This window comes from Varanus komodoensis, unplaced genomic scaffold (assembly GCF_004798865.1).
Source record: "Varanus komodoensis strain SLA01 unplaced genomic scaffold, ASM479886v1 scaffold31, whole genome shotgun sequence".
Lineage (NCBI taxonomy): Eukaryota > Metazoa > Chordata > Lepidosauria > Squamata > Varanidae > Varanus > Varanus komodoensis.
The window spans coordinates 180,090-205,111 of NW_025335780.1; the positions used below are offsets into that span (position 1 = coordinate 180,090).

General features: G+C 43.1%; 1 protein-coding gene across 1 annotated transcript in view; it reads right to left on the reverse strand.

Moving 5' to 3' along the window:
- ATRX (ATRX chromatin remodeler) overlaps nt 1-25,022 on the reverse strand; it is a 72,158-nt gene that overhangs the window by 46,875 nt on the left and 261 nt on the right. Inside the window, exons 2-8 of the mRNA XM_044437905.1 lie at nt 14,453-14,565; nt 10,086-10,141; nt 8,587-8,639; nt 7,556-7,680; nt 3,235-3,354; nt 1,663-1,772; nt 434-501 (exon numbers count right to left, since the gene is read on the reverse strand). Coding sequence (XP_044293840.1) covers nt 434-501; nt 1,663-1,772; nt 3,235-3,354; nt 7,556-7,680; nt 8,587-8,639; nt 10,086-10,141; nt 14,453-14,565 — 645 coding nt within the window. The remainder of the gene's footprint in view (nt 1-433; nt 502-1,662; nt 1,773-3,234; nt 3,355-7,555; nt 7,681-8,586; nt 8,640-10,085; nt 10,142-14,452; nt 14,566-25,022) is intronic.

A 25,022-nucleotide genomic window follows, 5' to 3' on the forward strand; every position in this document is an offset into this window, starting at 1 on the left:
AAAATTTTTCACCATGGCTTCCAGAAATTTTACTTCTCTTGACAATCTATTAATGTTTTATTAAGTAGCTGTTAGAAATCATTTGGTGGGAGGAAAGGTTGCCTTAAATATTTTATTCATTATTATAAACTAAAGTATTTCATAATTGATATCAATTTTTCATTTTTTTGAAGGGAAAAAAAACCTCTTAAAAGTGCAGAAAAAATATTTTTCCAGGTAATGTATTTCTTAATAAAGCCTCTGAAAATAACACACATTTCCTGAAATTCAATTCTGTTTCTCAATGATTGGCTATGTCGCATGGGAGCAAATTTCTGTGTATCGAACAAGACATGCCCTTTGCAGCAGGGAACGGGGCTGCACGGTTCTTTGCATCCTAGGGTTACATTGCAAGTACCAAATCTGATTCTATGGCGGGGTCCTATACACCTACCTACACTGTTCATCCATTCCATCTGCATCACGGCTGATATCGTCACTCATATAGTATTTGAAGCAGGTCTATGAAGAAGAGAAATTAATTTTTTTTCAGAAACCTCATTCAATTACATCCTGGAAAACATTCTTCCTGACCTCAAACTAGCATTAAAAATGGCTGGTCAAGTATCAACACAATGTAAGGCTGCCTGCAGTTTTTGGGGAAGAATGGGGTACTAATGTCATTTCTGTGGACCCATGTCAAATTTAGAATAATAAAGCATTGCTCAAAATCAGCACATGTGTTTATTTTACAATCACCCTGCCCTGAAACGGCTCATTAATGTCTTCACTTTCACTGAAGAAGTAGGATATGCTAGCAAAACCCCATTATTTACTTACTACATTAATGTCCCAGCTTCCCATAAATGATGCTCAAGGTAGCCAGCAACAGACCCCAGAACAGGAGACAGTAACAGGCGACTGGGTACCAGACAGAAGGAATGCACCCTTCCTGTGCGGAAATGCATGGCACTCTTTTGCACACACAGACATGTGTGTGCATGTGAACATGCCTCTGTCAGAGAAGGCAAGCTGAATCCATGCTCAATTCACAGTCCGTGCTCAGCATGGACACTGCACAGGTGCTGCACTCTGCCTGCTGTGCCCCCAAGCTTCCCATAGGAGTACAACCACAGCAGGTGTGGGGCATCTCAGGCCCAGAGGCCACGCCCAGCCTTCCTGCGTCCCAAGATGGCCACACCTCCTTTCTTTGGTGCCAGCCCTTTTGCCCACCACTAGTCACACGCTGGTTTCCCAGTTTTTCCTTTCTTCTCCCATTCTCATAGGACAACATGCTTCTCAATAAGGCTTATGGACTGGTGCCAGGAGCTTTAAGTTACAGTACACTGGCACTGTTTGTATTTTGAAGCTACCCCCTTTGTCTTTAGCCCGGGCCACCACTGGAACGCAGCCTCGAAAGCCTCTGCAAATTATTGCACCCTTAGCCTGAAAGAGGTTCCACACCCCCGAGGTAGGCAAATTTAGCCAGCAGAACTGTGGGGATGAAGCTACCTGTTACCAGCCTTGCCTGAATCCTTTTTCTTGCAGGTAAAAGTTTCTGACCTGAGAGGTAATGCAGAAACTGGCTTCTATATGATGAAACCACAACTTCATCCAGAATAAAATGAATTCATGGAATTATATCTTATAAAATACTGACACACACTTCAAATGTTGACATACCTTGCAAATTAGTACTTTTAATGTGGGATGCCTGTAGATTGAATCTTTCTGAAAATGGTTCACCTGCTGACCACAAGCTGTACAGCTGACAATACCATGCAGCCCTTCTTCTACAAAAATATTTTTACAATTAGTGCACATCAGAGAGATGTTGTTGGTACATTTTAAAATTCCTTTCTTCAATCACATTTCATTTAACCCATTTCTCTAGAAAGGCAAATTATTGCAGTGGTGCCACTTCTTTAACACTACAGATCAGTAGACTCACCTTTCCAAGTTTCTACTGAGATGCACTGTTGAAACAGCAGCAAGGCAAAGCCAGGAATCCCCATCAGCACAAGTATTATTATTTATTATTTACTGACTGCTTAATTTAATAAATTTACACAGTGCTTGACGTATTTATAAGCATCTTTATGCTGTCCACACTGAAGATAAAACACATCAACAGAGTGGTCTTTTGGCCACCAGACATTAAGGACACAGGAAAAGCCAGTCCGAACCAGCCCGACGGTCCATCTGGTGCAGCACTCTGTGCACATGGTGGCGGCCGGCTGCCCACAGCATCCCTCAGGCAGGATGGGTGCAAGGCCACATTACAGTGCTTTTCTTCTTGTGAGGAAACCAAGGTGGCTTACAGAGCTGCACTGCATCCTCGCAACGGCATCAGACGGAGAGTGCGCAACTGGCCTGAAGTCAGTTTCACGGCCAAGCGGGGACTAGAACTCACATCTCCCACCCTCCAGCCAAGGCTAAGCGTGCCGCACTGGCTCTCAGTGTAAGCAGGTGGCACTCCAGCCGCCGTCTTTCCCCTTAAAAGCATCACGGCTGGAGGGACTTCTGCGGCAGGAGCAGGGCAGTGAAGGTGCATTTCTGACCTGCTTAGGATGCCCGTAACCCTCCAGTTTCAGAGACTTACAGGCACCCCCATTGGACAGCCACCTAAATACTTTAAAGAACACTGTGATATACATTGAAACACAACTAAAATGCCTATTTGTTAAAATATATTGATAAGTATTGCACATAATACAGCACCATACTTAACAAGCCACCAAACTGGAATGCACATTGACTCGGGGAAGTCCTGGGTAAAGAGATGGGTCTTTAACTGGCCCCTAAAGCCTGGTGCGTCCCCAGAGAACAAGCTGCAGAGAGATCCACAGGCTGGGCAGCACCAGGAGGAAGCCCGCTTCCAAGCTGCTTCAAGGCAGCTAACAGCAGAGCACTGTACAACCAGGCCACTGGTGCGGGACACTGCGCATTTCATCATTGTCTATCATGTGGGGGGAGGGGGTTGGTCATCTCTGCCAATGCATTGGACTGGATAACCCAAATGTCTATTATGAGAAAAGAAGAAGAAAAGTCCTCCATCTACTCTCTCCACACAGTATAGAATTCTTTAAATATGCATCACCAGCAGAAAGAACAATAGACTTTTCTTAGCATCATTCCCATTTTGAAGAGCGCTCATTCAGAGAAGAAACATACTGGGAATCAGCAGATACTGCACATTTTAATAAGTTAAACAGAAAATTTTAATATATCACTTAGAATTCATGATGTATTTACCTCCACGCTTCTTTTGATTTTCAGGTTTGATTTTAGCAGTATTTCTGCTCCTAAATTCAGGTCCTTTAAAGTCATCTTTGTCTTCATTAAGTACTGGCTCTGGCTGCACAACTATTGTACCTAATGGAATGTTTAAAAATGAAAAATTACTTTTAAAAAACGCAAGGGAAGTTCCCCCATCTAAAAACCAAGCACCTATCCACGTACACCAGAGCATTTTGCATACATGGATAATCAACGTCTTTCTCCAACGGTAAGAGAAGCCTGGTTATAAACCAGATGAGCTCAGGCACGGAGCACTGCATACAAACATATATTTAAGTTTACAAACAACTTCCAGAAGAAAGATTCCACACATGATGTTCCATTTATATTGCTCACAACCTTAGCATATTTTCAAAGAGTCCATCAGGGCAGCCAGAAAAATGTGTTTAAGGGGTGCATCTAGTCCAAAATAACACTTAACTGTCCATCCACAGCATTCAAACATCCATGTAGTAACACCAAACTGAGGGATAAAAATAGATACTTTATTTAAATAATGTAATAGGCAAAAGCAATCTATTTCATTTTAGGTGTAACAAGCAAAGCAACCCCAGGGCCCCTAAAAAGAGCTCCAAGAACACAAAATTGGCTCCAGAGCTGGGAAACCACGCCTGGATCTCCCTTCTTGGCCCCCGCAGCCAGTGGAGAAGGCACCGTGCCGGCTGCTCCTCCACCGCTGCAAAGAAAAGCAACTGTGGAGTGAGTGAGTGCTGGGTGGGGAGGAGAGAAGCAGTGCCAAGAGAGGAAGCATGACGGTCCTGCCACTGTCTCTTCCTTCCCTCCTTTGCGAAGCACCAGTTCGGCGGGTGAGCAGGGCATAAGGATCATGGAGACAACCTCCACCCCGTACTTCTTCTGCTCTGCAGTTGTTGTTGGTAATCCTCTTGAGTTCAGAGGGTTGCATTAATCTGCACATTACATTAATATTAAATAATCTGAATAGAAGCACTTCAGCTCTGCACTTACGCTCTAATCTAAAACACTGACTGTGCTGGGCACAATGGGCAGGCTTTTCAATGGAAGCAAAGAACCAATCTGTCCATTTCCTAAAGACAGACTTGAAAACAAACCGACAGGCATTCCATTTTCACCTGCTGAAAGCGATCTGCTCTAGTCTGTGCAGTGACTATCAGCACTTGCTTCAACCATTCAATCCACGGCCCATCACATTTGTTATGAGCTTAGGTGGAGCGGGGTGGCGGGTGGCGGGTGGCCAAGGAAAAATGAAGCAAAGAGCACACCGAAAAGAGGCAGAAAGTCAAACCTTGTCCAGTGAGCAAGTTCCTCTCCTCACATACTCAGCTCCTCAGACAGCCATGGGGGCTGGTCTGAACCAAGATCCACTATGAGAATACGTGGCGGACGCTCCCTCTCGGTAAAAAAAGGGAAGTGGTGCTGCACAAGGCAGAGACTGAAGGTTGCCACAAGAATGAAAATACACTGTAACTGCTGCCATACCAACTGCTGATTAATATAGTTTGGCAGGCAGATTTCCACCAGTGTTCAGGAAAAACAAAGTATCACCAACAGGACAGTTAGTTTACATTTCAGATTTTATGGATATACTGTTTTCCTATGCTGTTTACCGTTTCTTGTATCCTATTTTATTCTTTTAGCTTTATGTAATCTGACCAGAGAACTTCCATTACAGGACAGATTAAAAAGGCAACAAATAGATAAGCAAACAAGCCATTTTTCTTGCAGATCCAGCTTAATTTATACACACTTGGAAGGACAAAACACTAGCTATCATTTTGAGGATCTCTCTGCATTTGAATATATATCCTACAGCTATCCATCTCACTTGAAAGTTTATTCAGATATACGAAGCACATGTATCAATGTAAACATTTAAGACATAACTGCTGTATTTTTACTAGTGATGCTGCAACCCGACATCTCTCTCGTCCATTTTTGCCTGTTGTATGTGCAAATCATTTTTTAAAGAAGTTGGGGCATGCGTGCAACAAACACAACCCTGCCAGTTCTCTCCCACAATGGTGGCACACTGCCTCCAATACTGGAGATAATATATAGTCATCATAACCGGCACCTTTGAGAATGGTACATTTATATTCTACCTTTTTGCCCCTTACAAGGAACCCTAGATGGAGTACATGATTCTTCTCTTCCATTTTATCCTGACAACAACCCTGTGAGGGAGGTTAGGAAGAAAGGTGGTGATGTGGCTTGATGTCCCCTCGTGAGCTTCATGGCCAAATGAGGACTAGAACCTGGGTTCCCCAAGGCCCCCTAACCATTACACCACATTGGATGAATTCACACAGCACAGTAGCCCGCCCTGAGGATAAGCTATGCTGTGTGGGTTGATCACAGAAGAACCCACAGTATGCCTGACAGACAACGGGGCTCACGATGGCTGGTGTTCCCAGCAGATGGTCAGGTTCACTGTGGGTCGTCTCCTACACGTGGCCTTCCATCCAGCAGCCCAGGGAGATGAGTGGCGGAATCCATCTCGTCTCCTCTCCCCTGCAGTGATGACAACCCCTTCTGAGGGCGATACAGCTTCCTCCCCAACCTGCTGGGCATCACGTTTTGTGATCTGTGACATTGGCCGGTCCATCACGGGTTCACCAGCATTCTTTTTCAATTGAGCCACAAATAGAGACAAATGGTTTGGATATTTTTCCCCAATCGGTAGTTCTGAACTGAGCAAGTAAGTATACAGCTCTAAATACCCCAAGTTGGAAGCACAGCCTGATCAATATCCTGGTGAGTATCTGCTGTCAAGGCAGGTATTTATGCTTAGACACTGACAAAAGTCAGGCTTGAAGTATGTCAGTTTGCTTTCACTTGACAGCAAGAAGATCTTTGCTGGCCGGAGCAGGCAGCAAAATCCTCTAGATTTTAAGCATGGACATGACAGTTCTCAAGGTCCTCCACCTAGCCTAGCCTCGAGGTGCCTGGGAAGGTGGAAAAAGTGCAGTCTAAGCCATTTAAAGGAACACTTGTTTCTGACAGCTGTCATAAGTAAGACTCTTTTTAGAAATAAAGTTTTTGACAGGGCTAAATAGGTTTAAAAACAAAGACTTGTATTGTGAAGGCCACATTAAATATCTAAGGGATCATGCTGCAAACAGGGTGATCAATAGCACACAGCAATCCCTCATACTTTTCAAGCCTAAGCAAACACTATTTTTATCACCTTCAAATTATCCATTCTTTCTCAAACAAAGATATACCATGGAAATAAAGTCACATTTTCACTAACATTGTAATTGTATTAGACATTTAAAACACTATGGATATTCCTAATATACCATGCATTTGTTTTATTATGCATGTGTTTCAATCATCCATTTCAGATGTAATCAGGTGTCTGCAATTTCAAGGAGACCCAGAATAGAAATTATTTTAGTTCCTGTTAGCAGGCGTTCATCATTGGGGGATTTTTAGAAGCGCAAAGTCCTCAACATTAACAGCAATTTGACTACTTTACAAAAGGTGCTTTAGGTATCCTATACTCACACCAATTTCTATACATTGAGTCAGCTCAGGATGTGTCTAGCAGATGATCAAACAAAGCCAAGGTTCATTTTCTTAATTCCTGGGTTGTTTCTTTCTCTTTTTGCATAATTGCCAAAGTTGGTTTAAACAAGCCATAGTTCACAGCCCCACAGCCACTCTTTCTGGTTGTTTATGGTTAACAAGCCATGGTTTGCTAGCAGAGCTACGTTCGCATATTGCGACAAACTGGGATTCAACAACTCATTGCCTGCACCTTTGGCTGGTCCAAAGTTCGTTTCTCGAAGCCACTTCTAGCTGCTTCAATCAGAATACGTAATTTTGCTGATATTTTTAGACACCTGACGGCAGCCAGCACTCCCATTAGCAGTAGTTTTCTATTATGTCCTGTTTCCTATTCCTATTGTAAACTGCTTACAAACTTTCTATGGAGATGCAGATGGCATAGAATAAATAAATATTATGCCACTAGTGGTGGTAAAGAGATGGGTTTGCTTTAGAACAATATTTAGTTCTGAAATACACAGGAAACAGTAGCTAAAATTCTAGTTTTTATGAACCAGGATCAAAATAGGACTCCTGGTCAACTTTTCATCATTTCCTTGCAGCCGGGGCAGGGAAAGAAAGGCAGGAGAGCATGAGCTAGGCAGGGACTTGTCATACCTCATGGGAGTAAAAGGAAAACACAGTTTTGATATTTACTTGAATTATTTAGGTGACATTATCTGAACAGATTTTAATAAACACCAGTCACATGACCTCAGTACTTGTTAACTTGCAATTCAATTACCTTTAGGCAAGCTTTTCATATCAACTTCATTTTCCGAGTTTTCATTCGAAATATCTTGATTCATGGTTTCATCTAAAGTCTGTTCATCATCTGAGCCAACATATTTTGTTACAACTGTGGGTTTCCTGCATGAGCAGCAAACACAAACAGAAGACCACCCATCACATGAGGCTCTTTAGCAAACTCCTCGAACGAAGCAAAGTGTGTGATTTTGCACAAGCTTCAACTCCTTCTCTTATGACAACACTGGGGTTTTTTTTACAAATTTTAGCGTGAACTACAGAAAGTAAAGGCTCTTCGTGTTATGAAAATAAGCAACCTGGGGTCCCTTGAAACTGAACTTTGAGAAAGGCAGATCATACATACTACAATAAAACCTCCCTTAAGGCATCCATCCAATGGGGCTACCTGCGACCCTTTAAACTGTTAGGATTATGGGCATCCAGTAGTGGGAGGAGGGAACACAGAGGCAAGCGCTGCCTCCACCCGTCCCTTGCCCTCCACTCAACTGTCCAGGGTTTAACCGCTGCTTGACAGAAAGGAGGGCTGAGCAACTGCCTGGATTCCTCCTATCCCATCGCACTCTGTCGCCCAGAATGCCCTCGGTGCTGAAGCCAGCACAGAAACAACTTCACATTCGGAAACCCAGCTCAGACCTTGGACACTTTCCCAAGGTTGGACGTGGGGCTCCAGATCCGCCTATGGCCGTCTAGGCAGCAACTAGTAGCCACAAGATTGTGCCATTAAACGGTCTGGGGGAGTGCCCCAAATTCTGGGGGATTACACTTAGAACAATCAGATTTGTACTGTTTCCTGAAACAATAGCTCTCAGGCACGATCAGCTCAAAAGCTAACTGAACATTACTTTTAGGAAAAAAGACAGCATACCACTATCCCTGATGTCCCCACTATTTTTTTGTTTTGTTTCGCCTTGACAGTTAGTATGGCTGTCAGGGATTCTAACAAGCAAGTTGACCTCCTGACCAAAGGGGGCAATTCAAACAGACAAATAAGAAGCATATCAAACTAACCTTTTGGAACGTGATGATCCTAAAGATTTGGATCTTTCAGAAGAGCTACTACCCTAAATATGAAAAAACACAAAATTGCAAGCCTCTTATGCAAAATCAAAACCATTTTGCCCCATATGTGTACATCAACCTGAATATAAATTCCCATAAAGCTGAATAATAATTTCATCCTACTTCATTTTAAGCTTTTATTTCTATTTTTAGAAAGAGCAGATGAAGTATTTTCCACACATGGGCAGCTGCAGGAAGGGGCAAGCTTGACCCCTGCCTCAGAGAAGCCTTAACCTCTAGATTCCCAACTTTAATTAAAAAGAAAACAAAACCCCCAGATTCTCAGAATATTTTGCCAATCTGTGCAGGCTTCTAAATATCCTGGAAGATGACTCTAAACAATGCATGTGCAGACAAACAAAGAAAATACACAGCTGTGGTGCAGCAGCTCATGTTCTTTGTGCAAACTAAAATCACACATGTCTGAGCAGCTTTTAACCCTCACTCACACCCCCCCCCAAAAGTTCTTGCAGATGCCCATGCGTCTGCAAATATATGTCATCAATTATCAATGGAAATGTGAGTCATCTAAAAAGTTAACACTGGGCTTGAAGTCTTTTAAAAACTTGCCAATGAGGCACTGCAAGGGCAGAAGATCCTGTGTATCAAAGTCCACCTGAGAAACAAGCTTCTATGAATACTATAAATTCCAGGACAGCAAGTGACTCCATGGCCTATCATAAACTAATCTCCTTAAAATCGTAACCCTAGAATGTGGTGATGGGCTGCAAGACATGAAGCAGGGATCATTTTTTGGCCCCTGCAACACAACACAGAAATTAAAGTTGATCTCAAAAGTCACAGTGGAGACAGGGAACACAGACTCCTAACCATGATTAATGTGCAAGACGATATACCACTTAAACTCTGACTCTAGGGAGGAAGTGCTCACCCCCTGCACTGGCTCCCAGGAGACTGCAGTCATGTCTAGAGTGGGCCAGCATTGTTCCCATGGAATGATAACATAGGAAACTACAACGTACATTGTGGGTGTTTTCTTATTCACTACCAACTAAAAGTACTTTAAAAAATGCATGAGTAATTTTCAGGAACGTACTCATTTGCAAATGAAGGCTATTCCATTGCTAAACTAAGTGCTTAATCATAAAGATTTAATATAGAGAAACACTGCTTGAATTTAACAAAAAACTTGACAGTCATCAAATGATACACAGAACTCCTAGACAGAATTTTTATTTTCCTGTCATCAAAAAGCAAAAAGCTCAGCTATTGTTCTATTTGTATAGTGATGACTAGATTATTACAGTAGTCATTTCTAAAACATTGTAACATTTTATTAAAATTGCTTCTAAAAATATGTTCCATAAGGTTATAAGCTACAATATAACAGGGAAAGTAGATCATATTTACACTCCTATCGAAACGGTCACCACTTTTCACAACTAGTTTACATTACTGTAAACCTATGCATAGGATCGTGTTCTCACCTCTTCTTTGTTGTTTTCCATTGGAGTCGGCATATTTCCAGGTGTACTAATTTTATCTGTAATAAACAAAAACAAGATCTTGGGATGTAAGAATGGCTAATACTTGTTCAATATACAGAAACAACAAATGTATTCATTATTGCTGTCATTATTACTATTAATTGGTGCACAGCAAACTCCACCTTGCATTGCAATGAACGACTGTATGAAGCCAGAAACAAAAAACTAAGTTAGATGCTGTCCTTTCAGCCTGCAAATATTTGAGTAAAGTTACATGGGGAGGAGTTTTCTTGTGAGCAACTTTATTGAAAGATGGTACTTATTTGCACTTGATACATGCAAACTCTCATGAACAGTACATCTTATCTGCCAGTTCAGTAGGCACAGGACTTCACTGCAAATTCGCTTGACGGAATTATGCTTCAAACTAAATTTAACAGCCATCTGCAGTTTGGAGAAAACAGCAATACCCCTAAGAAGTAATAGGTAGCCAATGTGATGTCAGCAAGAATATTTTTTTAGATCAGCATAAGAAGAACAGGGAACTAAGCTTTGGATGTAAGTCTTCAACAATGCAACCGGACTGTTATAGGAGCTGACAGATACCCATCCAAGTCAGCCTTCCTGCCTCAGCTGGTATTTTACTGAATTAGTTCACTGCTGTTCAACATCACCTTCTGCATGTAAAAAGCAGAAAAACTGAGATAACAAAGGAGACCCAGAAGCAGTAATTTCAGGTTCAGTGCAACACCTTGCGATGTACTTGGTTTTCATCTATCAGTATGATGGCTGGCACGCAATCCACGGAACACGAAGCACCTGTACCTCTGCACACACGTCCCTGCTCACCTCAGAGAAGGGAATTAGTCTACGCAGAACATGAAACCAAACTGAATATGGAAGCAATGGTTGGCAGGGTCATTTTACACTTCAATAATCCCTTGAGTACAACAGATGGCTGTACTGGATACGAAAATGCTTTTAGGCACTATTAATGGGTACTTCTTAAAATTATTACACTAAATCAGAACTGTAAAACATTCCAAAGCCAGCCTATTAGGAGCCCTCAAAGAGTTAGGCACTACAGGTCTGAGTATGTTTTCAAACCCACAGAGTTATCACTGAGTCATTCGGACAATTATTCCTCATGCTGATGATCCATTATGGTTTATATCAGGACTCCAGTCATCAGTTCTGGCTTTGATGCACTTCAGTACTTTTGGCTGTTGCACTGAGGTCTGATAAGGGGCAGCTTCACCTGGGCAATGTCCAGGAAGGTACCTGCTGGCAAAATGTAGCAAATGCCAAACCTGAGCAATGATTAAGAGAGGCTCTGAATAGCTCTTTTAGTTTGCCAGCTTTCAAAAGGTACACTGCCAACTTAAAGGCATGAATTATCTTTGCTCATGAAAAGGGGTGATGGAATTTACACACTTTTCAGAGCATGATCCTCATCTTTCGGAGAGTGGAGACTCGACTGTCCTAAGGATGCTTTAAGTTGCCTCTAGGTGCTCAGGAACATGGGAAAGCACAACACTTATACAAAATTCCTACATCCCTGTGAAAATACAATGGGGAGCCCTGCCACAAACAAAGCCAGAAATACCTTGGGATTATTCAAAGCCAGAAATACCTTGGAAAGGGATACAACTTCCAATTAACGAATCTGACTTCCTAAATTGGGCCTTATATCACTTCATAGCCTATTTCATAACCTAGTATTGAATTCTGTTATTTTCCACTTAGATTATGATTTCCTTGAGTTTTTGCCTTTTTCAGCTTGCGTGCTAAATAGTTGCATGCTATGCTTTATAATACTTGCAACGGCAACATTTGTTAGAATCTGAGTTTGGCCCTTCCACTGTTAAAGCTTCAAAGGCTCCTTCACTTCTGGAAGCACTTACTGAGGTGCATCAATTAGATCAACTCATGATCCATGTTTAAGTGTTACCCATGAATGAATATGATATACAGCATCTTAAGCAGAAGTGAAATAAAGAACTGGATTGTCCTATCTTGTATACTTTTGTATCTATATCTGAAGTACACAGATCTCAAGTTACGTCTTATTCAGCAAAAACTGTTTTCTATTAGACATCACAGTATCTCTCTAATATTTACAGATATACATACTCTCTTGAACTGCCTACTTACTTCCTGGAAGCGAGCACACAAAGTACAAATGCATTCTCCACCCCATTTGACAGCTAAAAGATTGATGTTACAACATTCGACAGATAAATGCATACTTCATACAGTGTAATGGGCTGAGGACCACTTTCAACATTAGAATGGGTACTATGCGAACACCACTTGCAAACAGAAACCCTATGAACATTTGGTCTGCCTTGCCTGAAAATTATATATAATTCTAAGAAAACTGTATTTTATTCACATATGCACACACACACTCCTCATATGCATGTATTGAAATAATAGACAACTATATTAATTCATTTTCCTGATCTTACAAGAAATATATTTTACAGTAATTAAATGTATTAGAATTCCTCTGGTGTGCTAATGCATCAAGGTTGCTTTATTCTTCACAAATCTTTCTAAATTAGCTGCAGTGAGATGAACAAAAATGTAAATGCCAAAGGTAAATGCCAAATAATTAAAGGAATTAAGACTGATACATAGAGAAAAACAATATAGCTTATTAGATAGTCCTAACAGAAGGAAAAATGAAATACGGGAAAAACTATAGTAAAATGTTAATCATTTGGGTACAAAATGCCTAAGCTAAACATCAATCATATATTATCTCTTTATCATAATTAATCATGTAGGCTTTCTGGAAAAAATCCTATGTAATTAGTGTAACCTACATTTGAAAATTTTCAGTCTAAAGCAGGTGTCTCCAACCATTTTGGACCTATAAATCCATTTAAGAATTCGAGAAACTGCTGGGAGCTCCTGCAAAACGCCTAATCAGTGGATTGCCACATTGGTGTCTACCTGTCACATCTACAGATAGTGGGCTCTGTCCTATTCAGCTGAAGCTTTTGTGTCTATCACACACTGCAATGTCACCTTAATAAGGGGTTGCCTAATTTTACTACTTGGTTACACTGCAATACAGCTCCTGAATATTTTAAACCTATTCCATTGCCAATATCCAGTAGTTATTTTTCTTCTTTTTGGGAGAAGGTTAATACACAGAAAAAATGGAACTAGAGCAGTCTTTAATATGCACTGACGTGGATGTTGCTCACATTGTTTACCTTCTTCATAGAAATTAAAGAAACAGTAATAGAAAGCAGATTCTTTGAACCTTTTGACAATGAAAAAATTGGCATTATAGCACTGGAAGAATAATCACTCTCCTCCTCTGCTGCAATGGACTGTGGATGTTACCACACTTTCGACTTTCGATAATTGAATGGGTAGCATATAGGTGCCACCTTCTTCAAACAGAGGCTTATTTGGCTCTTTGGTCTGCTTTTGCAGAAGCTTAATTATAAATGTTCCAAAATTATATGAATTTCATACTGATATACATGGAGAAAAAAAATCAGAATATTTTTGCAAGTTCCCATGGACTCCATGTTGGGAACTTCTCCAACTACCACAGGAGGGATCCCTGATTTGAGCAGGACTGAATTTAGCCTGACTATTTTGCTTGCATTTAATTAAAGCACCTCTACTTATTTTTCATCCTGCTATACTACAAGCATTTGACCCCAAAAAATGCAACTAAAAGTTAAAACACACTTAATGCAATTTGAATGTTATTTTATGTAGACATTTTATTAAAATACTAGTAACAATTTAAAGACAAAATTGAATTTAGTTCAAATGTAAGAAAAAACACAGTGCTAAAAAAGTTCAAACGTAATTAATAAGTTATCAACCCAAAGAACTTGCACAATGTACTGATAGCCACTCATTTATTTCAATGTAGTTCAACTCTCATCTTTCAAGGCTGTTGTGACAGTGAAGTTATAGATGTCCTGACTCAGTGGCTTTATTTCACACCAAGATAAATAGCCCAAGGCATACCTGTATTCTCTCCTACCTGCTACTAGGGATAATCACCTGAAAATGATTGATTAAAACTTTGAAACTGCCAAGCTCCCTCAAGGTTGTATTTGCAATTGGCGACTATCCAATGCTACTAAAGAATGTAGGAAATGGAAAATTCTTCATGTAAAAATGGAGCATTGGATTTTTTTCTGGAAAAGTTTCAATCTGGGACAAATTCCCCATGGATCATTTTCTACCCCAGTCCATTATATCCATCAATGAGACACTAGCAACACTATTTCACTGCGGCCTATCTAAATGGGTGGTGAGTAGCATGACAGAAAAACTCAGTCAAATCTGTGGCTCTTGAACAGTTAAATAATAATAAAGCCCTTTACCTATATTTTTGCTCATAGGTAATCTTGGAGGAGAATGTGCGTCCTCAGATTCTTCTGACGAGTGAGCCAAGAAGTCGTGAAGCTTCTGCACCAATGTATTCAACTTGCTTTCACTGTTAAAAACAGATACACCGTTTGAATGTATCCCATTTTTGTGAATGGTACTTGTTAGCGTGAAATGCACTCTACATCTGCGGTCGCTAGCACTACAAAGCCCCCTAAGCAACAGCCAGGGACTGTTCTCTGGAACCAAGGAATACATGCAAACCTCAAGTGAGGAGTGGAGAGCAGGGGGGAAAGGGGGAAGGAACACACCTTGCCTACTCGCCTACCTGCCGAGGTGCACACACTTGACTGGGCTAATTCACTGCAGCCACTGTCAGCGGCACGTCCTTGTGATTCCAAAGGGCTACATTAGTCTTCCTGTCAGAACGATCGGTTACGTTTCCGGTGGTAGTTGCATGAGGCTGAGCAAGCAAGTATTGTGTTCTTAAAATTATGATTGCCCTGTTTAGAATGACTGGGAAAAAATCTAACGCACAGTCCACACTGGGGGAGAAGGACAGGTTGGATGGACAGCTTCCTGTCTCCCTTGCCTGACCTCGCCAGAGAACACTCACCGAGAACAGAGACCGCGTAAGATGCCAGCTCCCATGAGCTCCCGCTCTGACTCTGAGAGGCAGGTAGTAGGGGAAGCAGGAAATTCTGCCCCCTGTGCTGGGACTCATGGCCACCCCATTTTTCCTGCCACCTCCAGTTTTGTGGAAGGCAGCAAAACCGCACCTATATCTATTTGGCAGTTTGGTTTTCCCCTCTCTAGAATTCCTTTTTCTGTTTGCTCTCATGGCAACTTTGAATCTGCTCCCGTGTGGTAGGCAGGAAGCAGAGACTGAAAGGGAGGAAGATGATGGGGAGAAAGAACTGGAACCAGCAGCAACATGCCTCCCCGCCCTTCGTGGCTGGTTTCCTTCCTGCAGTTCAGCAAGTACCTCCATCCACTGCTGAGCTGGACTGATCTCTTAGCGAATCAAGCAACAGAGGGACAAAGTTTCAAATGGTCCCCATCCTGCCTACGTGTAGCACTGGCAAGGAAGCCTGTTGCTCAGCTGCGTCAGGCCCCAGGATCTGGTGCCCCAGGACCTAGCCCAGAGCAGCCAGCCTGAGGCCCGGCCCCGAGGCACAAAGAGAGAACGCAGCAGGGAAAACTGTGGACCCCATTCGAGTAAAACTGGTTGAAGAAATGCTTGCTGTTCTCAAATCAATCATGGCTGGGGAGCAAACTAGGCGCCCACAATTTCTTAGAAAGCAAAGCAGGAGACCAAGTCATTCCTCCCCTTGTGATGGGACAGATACACCTTTTCTTTAGCCTTGCCCTTCTCATGGAGGAAGCAAGTAAATCCACCCCTCGTAGCACCACCCTCCCTCCCTCCACCCACCGGGGTACAAGAGCACCCCAACTGCGCCCACTTCATTCTGACACAAGCCGGTGACCATTTGTTTTCACGGAGGATTCCAAGCAGAAGCAAGAGAACTCCAGCTTCCTTGTGCTGCCCTTTCAGCTCCCAGTCCTTCCAGCCTGCCCTGCCCTGCCCTCTTAGGATCATAGTAGCTTAGACAATCACAGGTAACAACTTTTCCATCTGCTTCAAGCTTTAGTAACATTAAGACAGCTCAGCTGATTATTGCCATTAGCTTCAATACCTCCACCGAAGTCCTTACCTGCAGCATATTTCAGATACCTACAATTCATAGCAAGTTGATACACTTACTATGAATCCATCACCAGAATAGAATTTTTAAAAGAGCAAGATAGATTCAAAATGAATCACACACCTTGCTTTAATACTCATTTTTGTATTTTTTTGGTTTCCAGTTTGTCAATTACCTATGCCCAAACAACATTTTTCAAGTGTCACCTGCCCAGTTCCTATTCAAGCGCCTCTTCTATTTCTGTTACGTTAGGAAAGCTATAACACAAGAGTGTTCTGGTCTGAATTCTGTGTCCAGACTGCACTGGCTCTGCTTGCATCACACAGATTCCTGGGTTAACGGTTTGCGGGCAGTGTGCTGGTGCACCTCCTTGGCTCTTCCATGGCTCAACCAACCAGGAAGGTGCCAAGTAGCAAACATGTTGTGCTGCATTTGAACCAAGATTTCTGGTTTGTCACTTTTCCTAACTAGCCAGAATCTGAAGCCATACTTCATTGCCATCCTGTAATTCCTGACTGCTTGGAAATGACAAAAGGTGTGGATTCTCCAAAAAAAATACTGCCTTGGAAAATTGTCTGTAATATTTTAGACACATTGGCATATCATTTACATTGGAAAGTTTCAGTTTGCATCATAAAAATTCAGGTACTCTAAAGCAGCCATTCCAACCTGATGCCCCACATGTTTGGAAATACAAATCCCAGAATTCCTGACCATCAGCCATGCACACAGATTGAAATCCAACACATCTGGATAGCAGCAGATGGGAGAAGGCTTGATTATATAATGTACATGTTTTTATTGGAATATTTAGAAAAATGTAAGAAAATATTAAGAATTTATCTTGTACTGTTTAACTGTGATAACATGTGATGTGATAAATGTAGTATCAGGTAAAGGCACTGAAAACCTGTGGCCGCTAGCTCAATCTTCCCCAAGCCGGTGCCTCCTGGATGTGCTGGCCTACGACGCCCAGCGCCTGACAGCCAGCCCTGTGCTAATTAATCCTAGCAAAGCACTGAGTAAGATGTACCAAGAACCACTCATCCCTTTCAACAGAGAGCAGTGCCCTCTCAATTTCACTGGCACTGCTCCATTCACAATGAGGCATGGAGGCGCTTCACAGAAATGCATCACATGAAACATACTAGATGGCCCCGGGTTTCAGGAAGGACTCCTCCCCAGCCCTGCCTGCTGATGCCACGGAATCACGCAGGGACCTTCGCCGTGCAACGCAGCGTCTGACTGACTGGCAACCACCCATCTCAATGGCAGGCAGATATTCTCTCCCATGCATCCCAGGAGAATTCTGAAGAATATTAACTGCTACTTGGAAACGGCCGGGCTTGCCTCTTACTGTCTCACCAGCTGGCCCGCATCCATTATTACCAAGGAACTTATGGAGCAGCCATTGACTGCATCTCACCAGAATTTGCCCAGAAACACAGGATTCTACAGCAGATGTAAAATTTCTGGAAATTTCAAAGCCATGAAGAAAAAGACATTTTTGTGGACTTTAAAAGAAAATTTTGGAATAATGCAGTATTAGTACTGGTCTTAAGACTCAGAAAGTAACTTTTCCGTTTATATGCAATGTATTATATATAACTTGGTTTACAATTATCATGTCAGGGATTTTAAGGATAGTGTTTATTCTTCAGTGACATTATTTTATTCTTTGCATTTTTCTTCTTGCTTCTTTTGGAAGACGGCAGCTACAACAGGAACAGTTCTGACATGTTTTATTTCTTCCACTTTTGGAGGGTCTTTGTAATTGAAAAGCTTCTTGCCAGTAAGCACTTTCAGATATTGACAACGGGGTTCCAGATTAACAGGCTGCTCTTGCAAGAGGTTGGTCAATTCTTCCCTGATCATCAGGTGTCCCTTGCAGACAAATGAAGCTACTTAGTAGTTTCTGGCTGTCTTTGTTTGCAATGTTTGTTTACTTGAAGAAGTCGCTACTGATGGGCAATCTTCCCTTTGCAATGATACTAGAATTACAGAATGAACAGAAAGAGAGTTCTGAAATAAGAATGGAGGGAAGCACTTTCGTCATCCCCATTTAGATCTGTGATTTTTTTAAATGTCAGGACACTTCTTATATGGTACAAGGACAGGGTTGGAAATGCACATTTCATTTGACAGTGTCTGCAAACTAATTTTGTTTTCCCCGAAGAACTTGCAATATTGAAGTGCCTCCGTAAGCTAGATGTTGGTTTCACCATTTTGCTGAAGGGTAGGAAGCAAAAATCATCTACAGGCTATGAGGAGACAGCAACAAAGCATCAAACTGATGTATGATTTATGTAAGAGTTCTGAAGATAAATGCAGTTAAAATATGGTTCAATTTTCTGAACTTCTGCCTTGTGAATAAGTATTTTTGTTACTTTTTCACTCTATCACAGTCCTTTGAGAAGAAATGGATCCACCAAGAAGCAAGCAAGCAAAGAAACTGAAACCTTAACAACAGCAATGCACCCTATGAGTAGAAATTCATCTTGCTCACTGAACAACCTAGCACTTGTCTTCAGTGCACAAGAACTGTAATGATCTTGCACTGCACACAGTCTTATATGAACACCCATTGCATAGCTTTTACAAAATATCTTGAGCAAGTCTTCTGAAACCTATGAAACATTTTATTCATTATTCTGAACATTTCTGGGGGGGAAGCTGCAGAAAAAACAGTGTTTTCCCTTTCTTCTGGGCCTTCACATCACTACTCTGTAGAACAAAACTGAAACTGTCAAGAATACATATTTTCTTTGCATTTTATGGTACTGTAATTCCTATCATAGGGTGAAAAACTTGCTTATCATTAAAGACCCCCGAGATCAATAATATTAATAAGGAATAATTACATTGGGAAGCTTTACAGAGAAGACTGAATTTCCCTTCCATGGCTTCAAATGTTTCAGAAATTTTACATTCCTACTATTCTTATAAAAATCTTCCTTTTACATAGTTTTTAGAAAACAATTTGGGAGAGAATAAAACCCAAGTAGCAATATATGAACAGTTTACAAACTAAAATATGGCTAAACGTTCTATTAATAATTCTAGAATATTTTTTCATAATCCAAGTGCACACTTGTTCAGAAATAAAATAATAAGGGCCTTGGAAAGAAATGTGGGCAGGAACTGTTTTTCCCAGACCATCACATCTTATTCTGGAAAATTGGAAGCATGTACTGCGTGCACTGAAGGCCCAACATTCAAGGTCCAGCAGAAAAAGTTCCAGTCTAAATCCTTGGAAAGCCATTGCTAACCACTCAACAATATTGTGGAAGATGGGCCACTGGTGTGACTCAGTGGAAAGAGATCTCTACAAATACTGGCCCTAGAAAATCCTGTAGCACGTTAGGTTTGCATACTGGAAGGAGAGCTTCAAAGAGATAAACAAAACACATTCACACAATCAGCACTTACATAATTTCTCTCCCGTACCCCATCTTTAGGTTCAACAATGGCACAGAACATCCAATACAATTGGTGGTGGTGGGGGGGGGGGAGATCCCACTACCTATCGGTCTACAGAGCTGTTACTTAGGACGCCACGGAGCAGATGCATACAAACCTACAAACTTCAAGATGTACAAGCAAAGGCAGGAGTGAGGCAGACCAGTGGCAACTTCCATGGCCACCCCACCTTACAGACTGCATTATCTAGACAGCCATGCTCAGTCATCTAGCTGTCATGCTGGGGAGCCAACAGGAACCAGTACAAGTAGACTGGATCAGCCTCCTTTCTTCCTTGGCCCCCACCCCTCTCTCTCCAAGGAGCATGTCCATCTCACAGAGGCAGTTGCAATTCTTGTGGGGCAGGCTGTGAGGGAGGTGGGGCAAGGGCTTGGCAATCAGAGTCCGATCGCCAAGGTCAGAGGCCCTCCGTGCTGGGACTCACCCCCCAAAAAAATATCCTATGGCCCCCACAGATGGCATCAGGCAGCCACAAGACTGAACCTCAATCTAGCAAAAGTTACTTGCAAACCAGATGGTGTCACCTCTATTCAGAACTGACAGTTTGATGTGTCTATTTTTCTCAAACAGTTCCCCGAGAGGAGCGTGGGAGAGAGGAATTTAACATGCTGGATTTTAAGGGCCTGCAAGCTTCTCACAATGGAAATTCATGCTTTATATTATAATAACGAAATTACTATTCCAAGTAAATATGAGTAAGAAAGTCCAGCGAGCACACAGCTTCCATGTAGCCTGAAAAGTCTGATTCTGCCTAATCGGGGAAGCTAGGCAGGCTTGGGCCTGGCTGAATCTGGATGGTGGCTTAATGTTGTGAAGCACCCACAGAGTTTTGGCTATGGGCGGTACAGAAATGCAATGCAGAGTAATACACACAATACACTAGTCAACAGTGAATTGTCCGCTTTCAAAGGAAGGTATTACTGAAGACTATGCTGAGTGTCTCTATATATGCCTGCTTATGCTCAGGCACTTGAATAAGACGCATCTGAATTTATTCCAGGACACAGATCATGAATCTTACTACTATGAAAAATAGTGTTGGAACTCAAAAATAGAAGCAACTGTGCCAGTGCATATGTACTGCTATACCTCACAAGTTTCCTACTTTAATTTTTAGGGGATGACATGAAATTACTGCTGGTCCATTCATGTAAAAAGCTCAAATATATGTTACTGAATGCGTTGTGATTTCTTTCCAAAAAGATTTTTTTTTTTTTTTGGCAAAATACTGTATGCATACCCCTACTTGGGGCACAGTCCTGTTGCAATGCTCTTCAGCCCTACCCTTGGAGGCTGATCCTGTGCAGGAGCGGAAGAGTGGCAGAGGCGACCTTCACATGCCTGTCTCCATGCCTGGCATTTCTGCTAGACATCTAGAAGCAGCATTTCAAAGGGAGGAAGAGAGGTGACGGAGGGCTCACGATAATCTGCACCCTTGCGACTGTTCTCTGCCCCACCCAGTCGCAGGCCCCCTTCCCCCTGCTCCACATGCCTTCCCTGACATCAGAGGGGAGGCAGCACCGTGCTCTCCACTTCCATTTCCAGCTCCAGGAGCCAAGCCCCATCCCCACACTTGGGTCAGGGAATCCAACTCATCCTACGACCCACTCACGTTGGCCAGAGACCACTTCTTCAATCACTTACCCAACAAGTGATCGAGGAACAGGGTTTCTAAGAGTTCTACAGTATTTTACTGACATTATTCTATGGATAAAATGTAATCAAGCACTTTGCAGTCAAGCACACAATATGCAAGCAGAGAATGGTGCCAACAGCATTTTTTTAATTGAACTTCCCTGTCCTGTTTTCATACCTACTGAATCCCTTCAAGCTTTCGTCTGTTCACACTGTGGGTTCACTCTAGAAGCGAAATCAGGAGAGCAGGAACACTGTGCCATGTTGGATCAGGTGTTGGCCCAGCTACCGTTCAGCTCCTAACAGCTAACCAGCTACTTCTGTGGAGAGGGATAAAGGAGGACATGAACGCAACAGCGCCCTTCTGCTCGCATCCGCCAGCAACTGGTGCACACAGAGACCCTGCCTCTCAGCCCAGAGGTAACATACAGCCATCAGGACTAGCAGCCGCTGGCAGCCTTCACCTCCACTAATTTGTTCAACTCTGTTTAAAGTCGTTCAAATTAGTGGCCGTCCCAGTGTAACTGTACACCGGATTAAGAAGTCCTTCCTTTGATCTGTCCTGAACCCAGGTCCGAGCATTATAACCGAGGCAGAAAAATGTTTCCCTCTCCACTTTCTTCATACTATGCATACTTCTGAATGCCTTTATCATGTCTCCCTCATTCGACTTTTCTTTAAGTTAAAACACTCCCAGATACCATAACCTTCCCTCAAAGGAGTGATGCTCCCACCCCCTCATCGGTTTAGCTGCTATTTCCTGCACTTTTTCCAAGCCTGCAGTATCTGTTTTGGGAAGAGCAATCAGAACAGCACACTGCACTCTTAAGTATAGGCACAGTGTAGATTTGTGCAAGGGAAGCATGACCTTGGCAGTTTTACTTTCAATTGCTTTCCTAGTTATGCCTAACGTGGAACTTGTCTGTTTCATGGCAGCAGTGCAATGAGTTGGCATCTTCATCAAACTGTCCACTCCAATCCCCTTCTTGGTAAGTCGGCGCTTATCAGCTCAGATCTCAAAGGAACAGAAGGCAGGCCGTGTACAGAACAAAGAATCCAGACACTCGCTAGTGTCCTAACAGTTTATGTCAAGTCCCTTCCTTTCCTCCTCACTTTAGTGCCTTATGTTTTCCATTACTTGGATTCCTGCTGATAAGGCTGGGAGGGTCAAGAAAAAGAACACCTATATTGGCTATGAAAGACAAATGAAAGCTGACGAGAACAATTACCAAATTGCTCTAACTTTGGGTCAACTTGTTCCATGATATCTGATATCTGAAGAGAGGTATGGAAGAACATATACAAGAGCAACATATCCAATAAAGTAAGAGACCATTTAAAGCTTTTCCGAGCTCTCTCAGAAGCAGAACCAGCAAACTATAGCAGGCAGGATGGTGGGAAGGCAGAAGAAAAGAGTCTTATTCCACAAAGCAAGTCAGCTTTACAATCAGGACAGTACAACAGACACAGATCCTAAAAATTGTGCTGAAAGTGTTTGAAAACTTTTGAGCAACCACCAGGCTTAGAAATAAATCTGCAACTGACTGAAGAAATAAGTAAGCATTTCTAAGAAAGTAGGTAGAACGCCCATGCAAACAACTCATTTGATGCCTTTATTTTGGGGCTACTTTTATAATTGAAGACTGAAATCTCAAAAGCAGCAGTACTCAGTGGGCTTATGTGGAAGCAACAGGGCACATTTTATTTATTTATTTATTTATTTTCGATTTATATCCTGCCTTTTTCCTACAAAGGGCTCAAAGCAGCTTACATCTCCTCCATCTTATCCAAGCTTATCGCCATTACACATCCTTTATTATATTTTATCCACCCTACTTCAGAGCTCAAGGTGGCTTTCACAAGTTTCTGCAGCTTCTCCTTTTATCTGTGCAACAATTGTGGGTGACAGCTTAAGTAACTGGTCCAAGGCCAATCTGAAGAACGGTCAAGAATCAAAAGGGGCTTTGACACCAGATCCCAGTCTCAGCGCAGCAGCCCAACCCCTATGTCACACTGGCTCTCACTGATTAAGCAGTGGGCAGAATTCAGTTGTATCATCATGCCAATGCAAATTATGTTGTACTAGAGTAAGGGACCTCCAATGCAACACCCGTAGTGTTAACCTGTGCAACAGTATTCCCAGGAAAACCCACTGTGCAGACTAATTCAATGGTGCTGCACCACAACTGCCTTACAGTAACATGCCATTATTTATGTTAGCACAACATCATCACCGGACAGTAAACAGTGCAACTAAATATTAGTAACTTGTGGGTTGCTGGCCAACTGTAGGTCTCTGCATACTAGGCAACATTTAATTCAGTTTGAACTTAAGTATACGATCCCATTACTGAAAAACCAAATGCTCACATTTTGTGCTCTCTGTATGTCAAAGTAAGATACAGCATGCAATGCAGAAATGCTGCGCTCCACAACCCAATTTAAGTGCATTCATTTGTTATATTTATCCTTGACTTTACTTCTCGTTATTTGAGGAGAGTTGCATTGTCTCCTAAAGTTTTCAAGGCTGCAGAGTGTTCCAGCAGTTCACCAAGGGGGGTTAAGAGCCACTGACTTATGAAAATTAAAGGCAATACTTTCACATTTTATTTTAAGCGCACCTCTCTAAGAAGCATCCATTAATTTTCCTTGAAAGCTATTCTATTCTTGTCCATAAATAGATTTCAACATTCAGAAAATCAGTGGACAGTGTTTTGCTATTCATTTCCTTAGGCAAGGTTTGCCCTTTGCAGCAAAAGAAACAATGAAGTGCTTGCAGGGCAGAGAGTCTGAAAGAAATCTCCTGAAGGGAACAGTGGTTGTCTGGTTGATCATGCACAATCATGAAAGGAGGGGCAGAAGAGACAGCTGCCAGTATGAGAGGGGATCAGTGTCTTCTTCGGCAATTAAGACGTTCAACAAGGGGAAAGGGAGTGTTTTCAAAAGTCACTGAGCAACAAACAGAAAGGGACCAGGTTGGCCTTCCCGTGTTAACAACGTTGAAAGGTTTTAGCACCGCTGCAGTCCACTGCCAGGACTTGAAAGCATGTGCGGTGCAAAGGTCCCCGCGCCAGAACTCCGCCAACAGGTCAATCCCAAACACGTTTACTCGGAAGCAATTTCCAACGTGTCCGACGTCACTCCTAGTTACACGAAGCGCCTCCTTCCTGAAGCATCCTTAAAAACGTGCACCGATTCAGACAAGCTGCACCACGGAGCGCCCTCGGCACCTGGCGAGAGCGCCCCTCCCTCGCCGGACCCGGGCGAGGGGACGACGAGGCAGCAGCCCAGCCCAGCTCTGGGGCACCGCGTGCGGGTCGTGGGAACGCTGCTCCTGCGTGCCCGGCGGCCGCGTGCGCTCGTCGGGCTCAAATTCCGGGGGGCGCATCCGCCCCCCCGGAGAAGGGGAGCCGAGGGGGAGGGGAGCGGCGGGAGAAGGAGCCGCCCCCGCAGCTCCGCCCCTCGGCAAATGCCTCCCCCGGCAGGGGGCGCTGCGGAGGGCAACGGCGGGGGCCCCTCCGCGGCCGGTCTCCCCGGGCATGCGCAGAAGCGCGCGGGGGAGGGGAAGCCCGGCCCCTCCCCCCTCGCTCCCCTCGGGCGCCACCGAGAGCCAGGCGCCCGCGCGGGAGCCGGGGGAGCGGCAGCCCTCCGCCGCCGCCGCGCCGGCCACGCGCGCCGTCCCCCGCCCCCGGGGCGCTGCGCGGGCGGCTGCTCATCCCGCTCGCCGCTCCGCCCCTCGACCCAG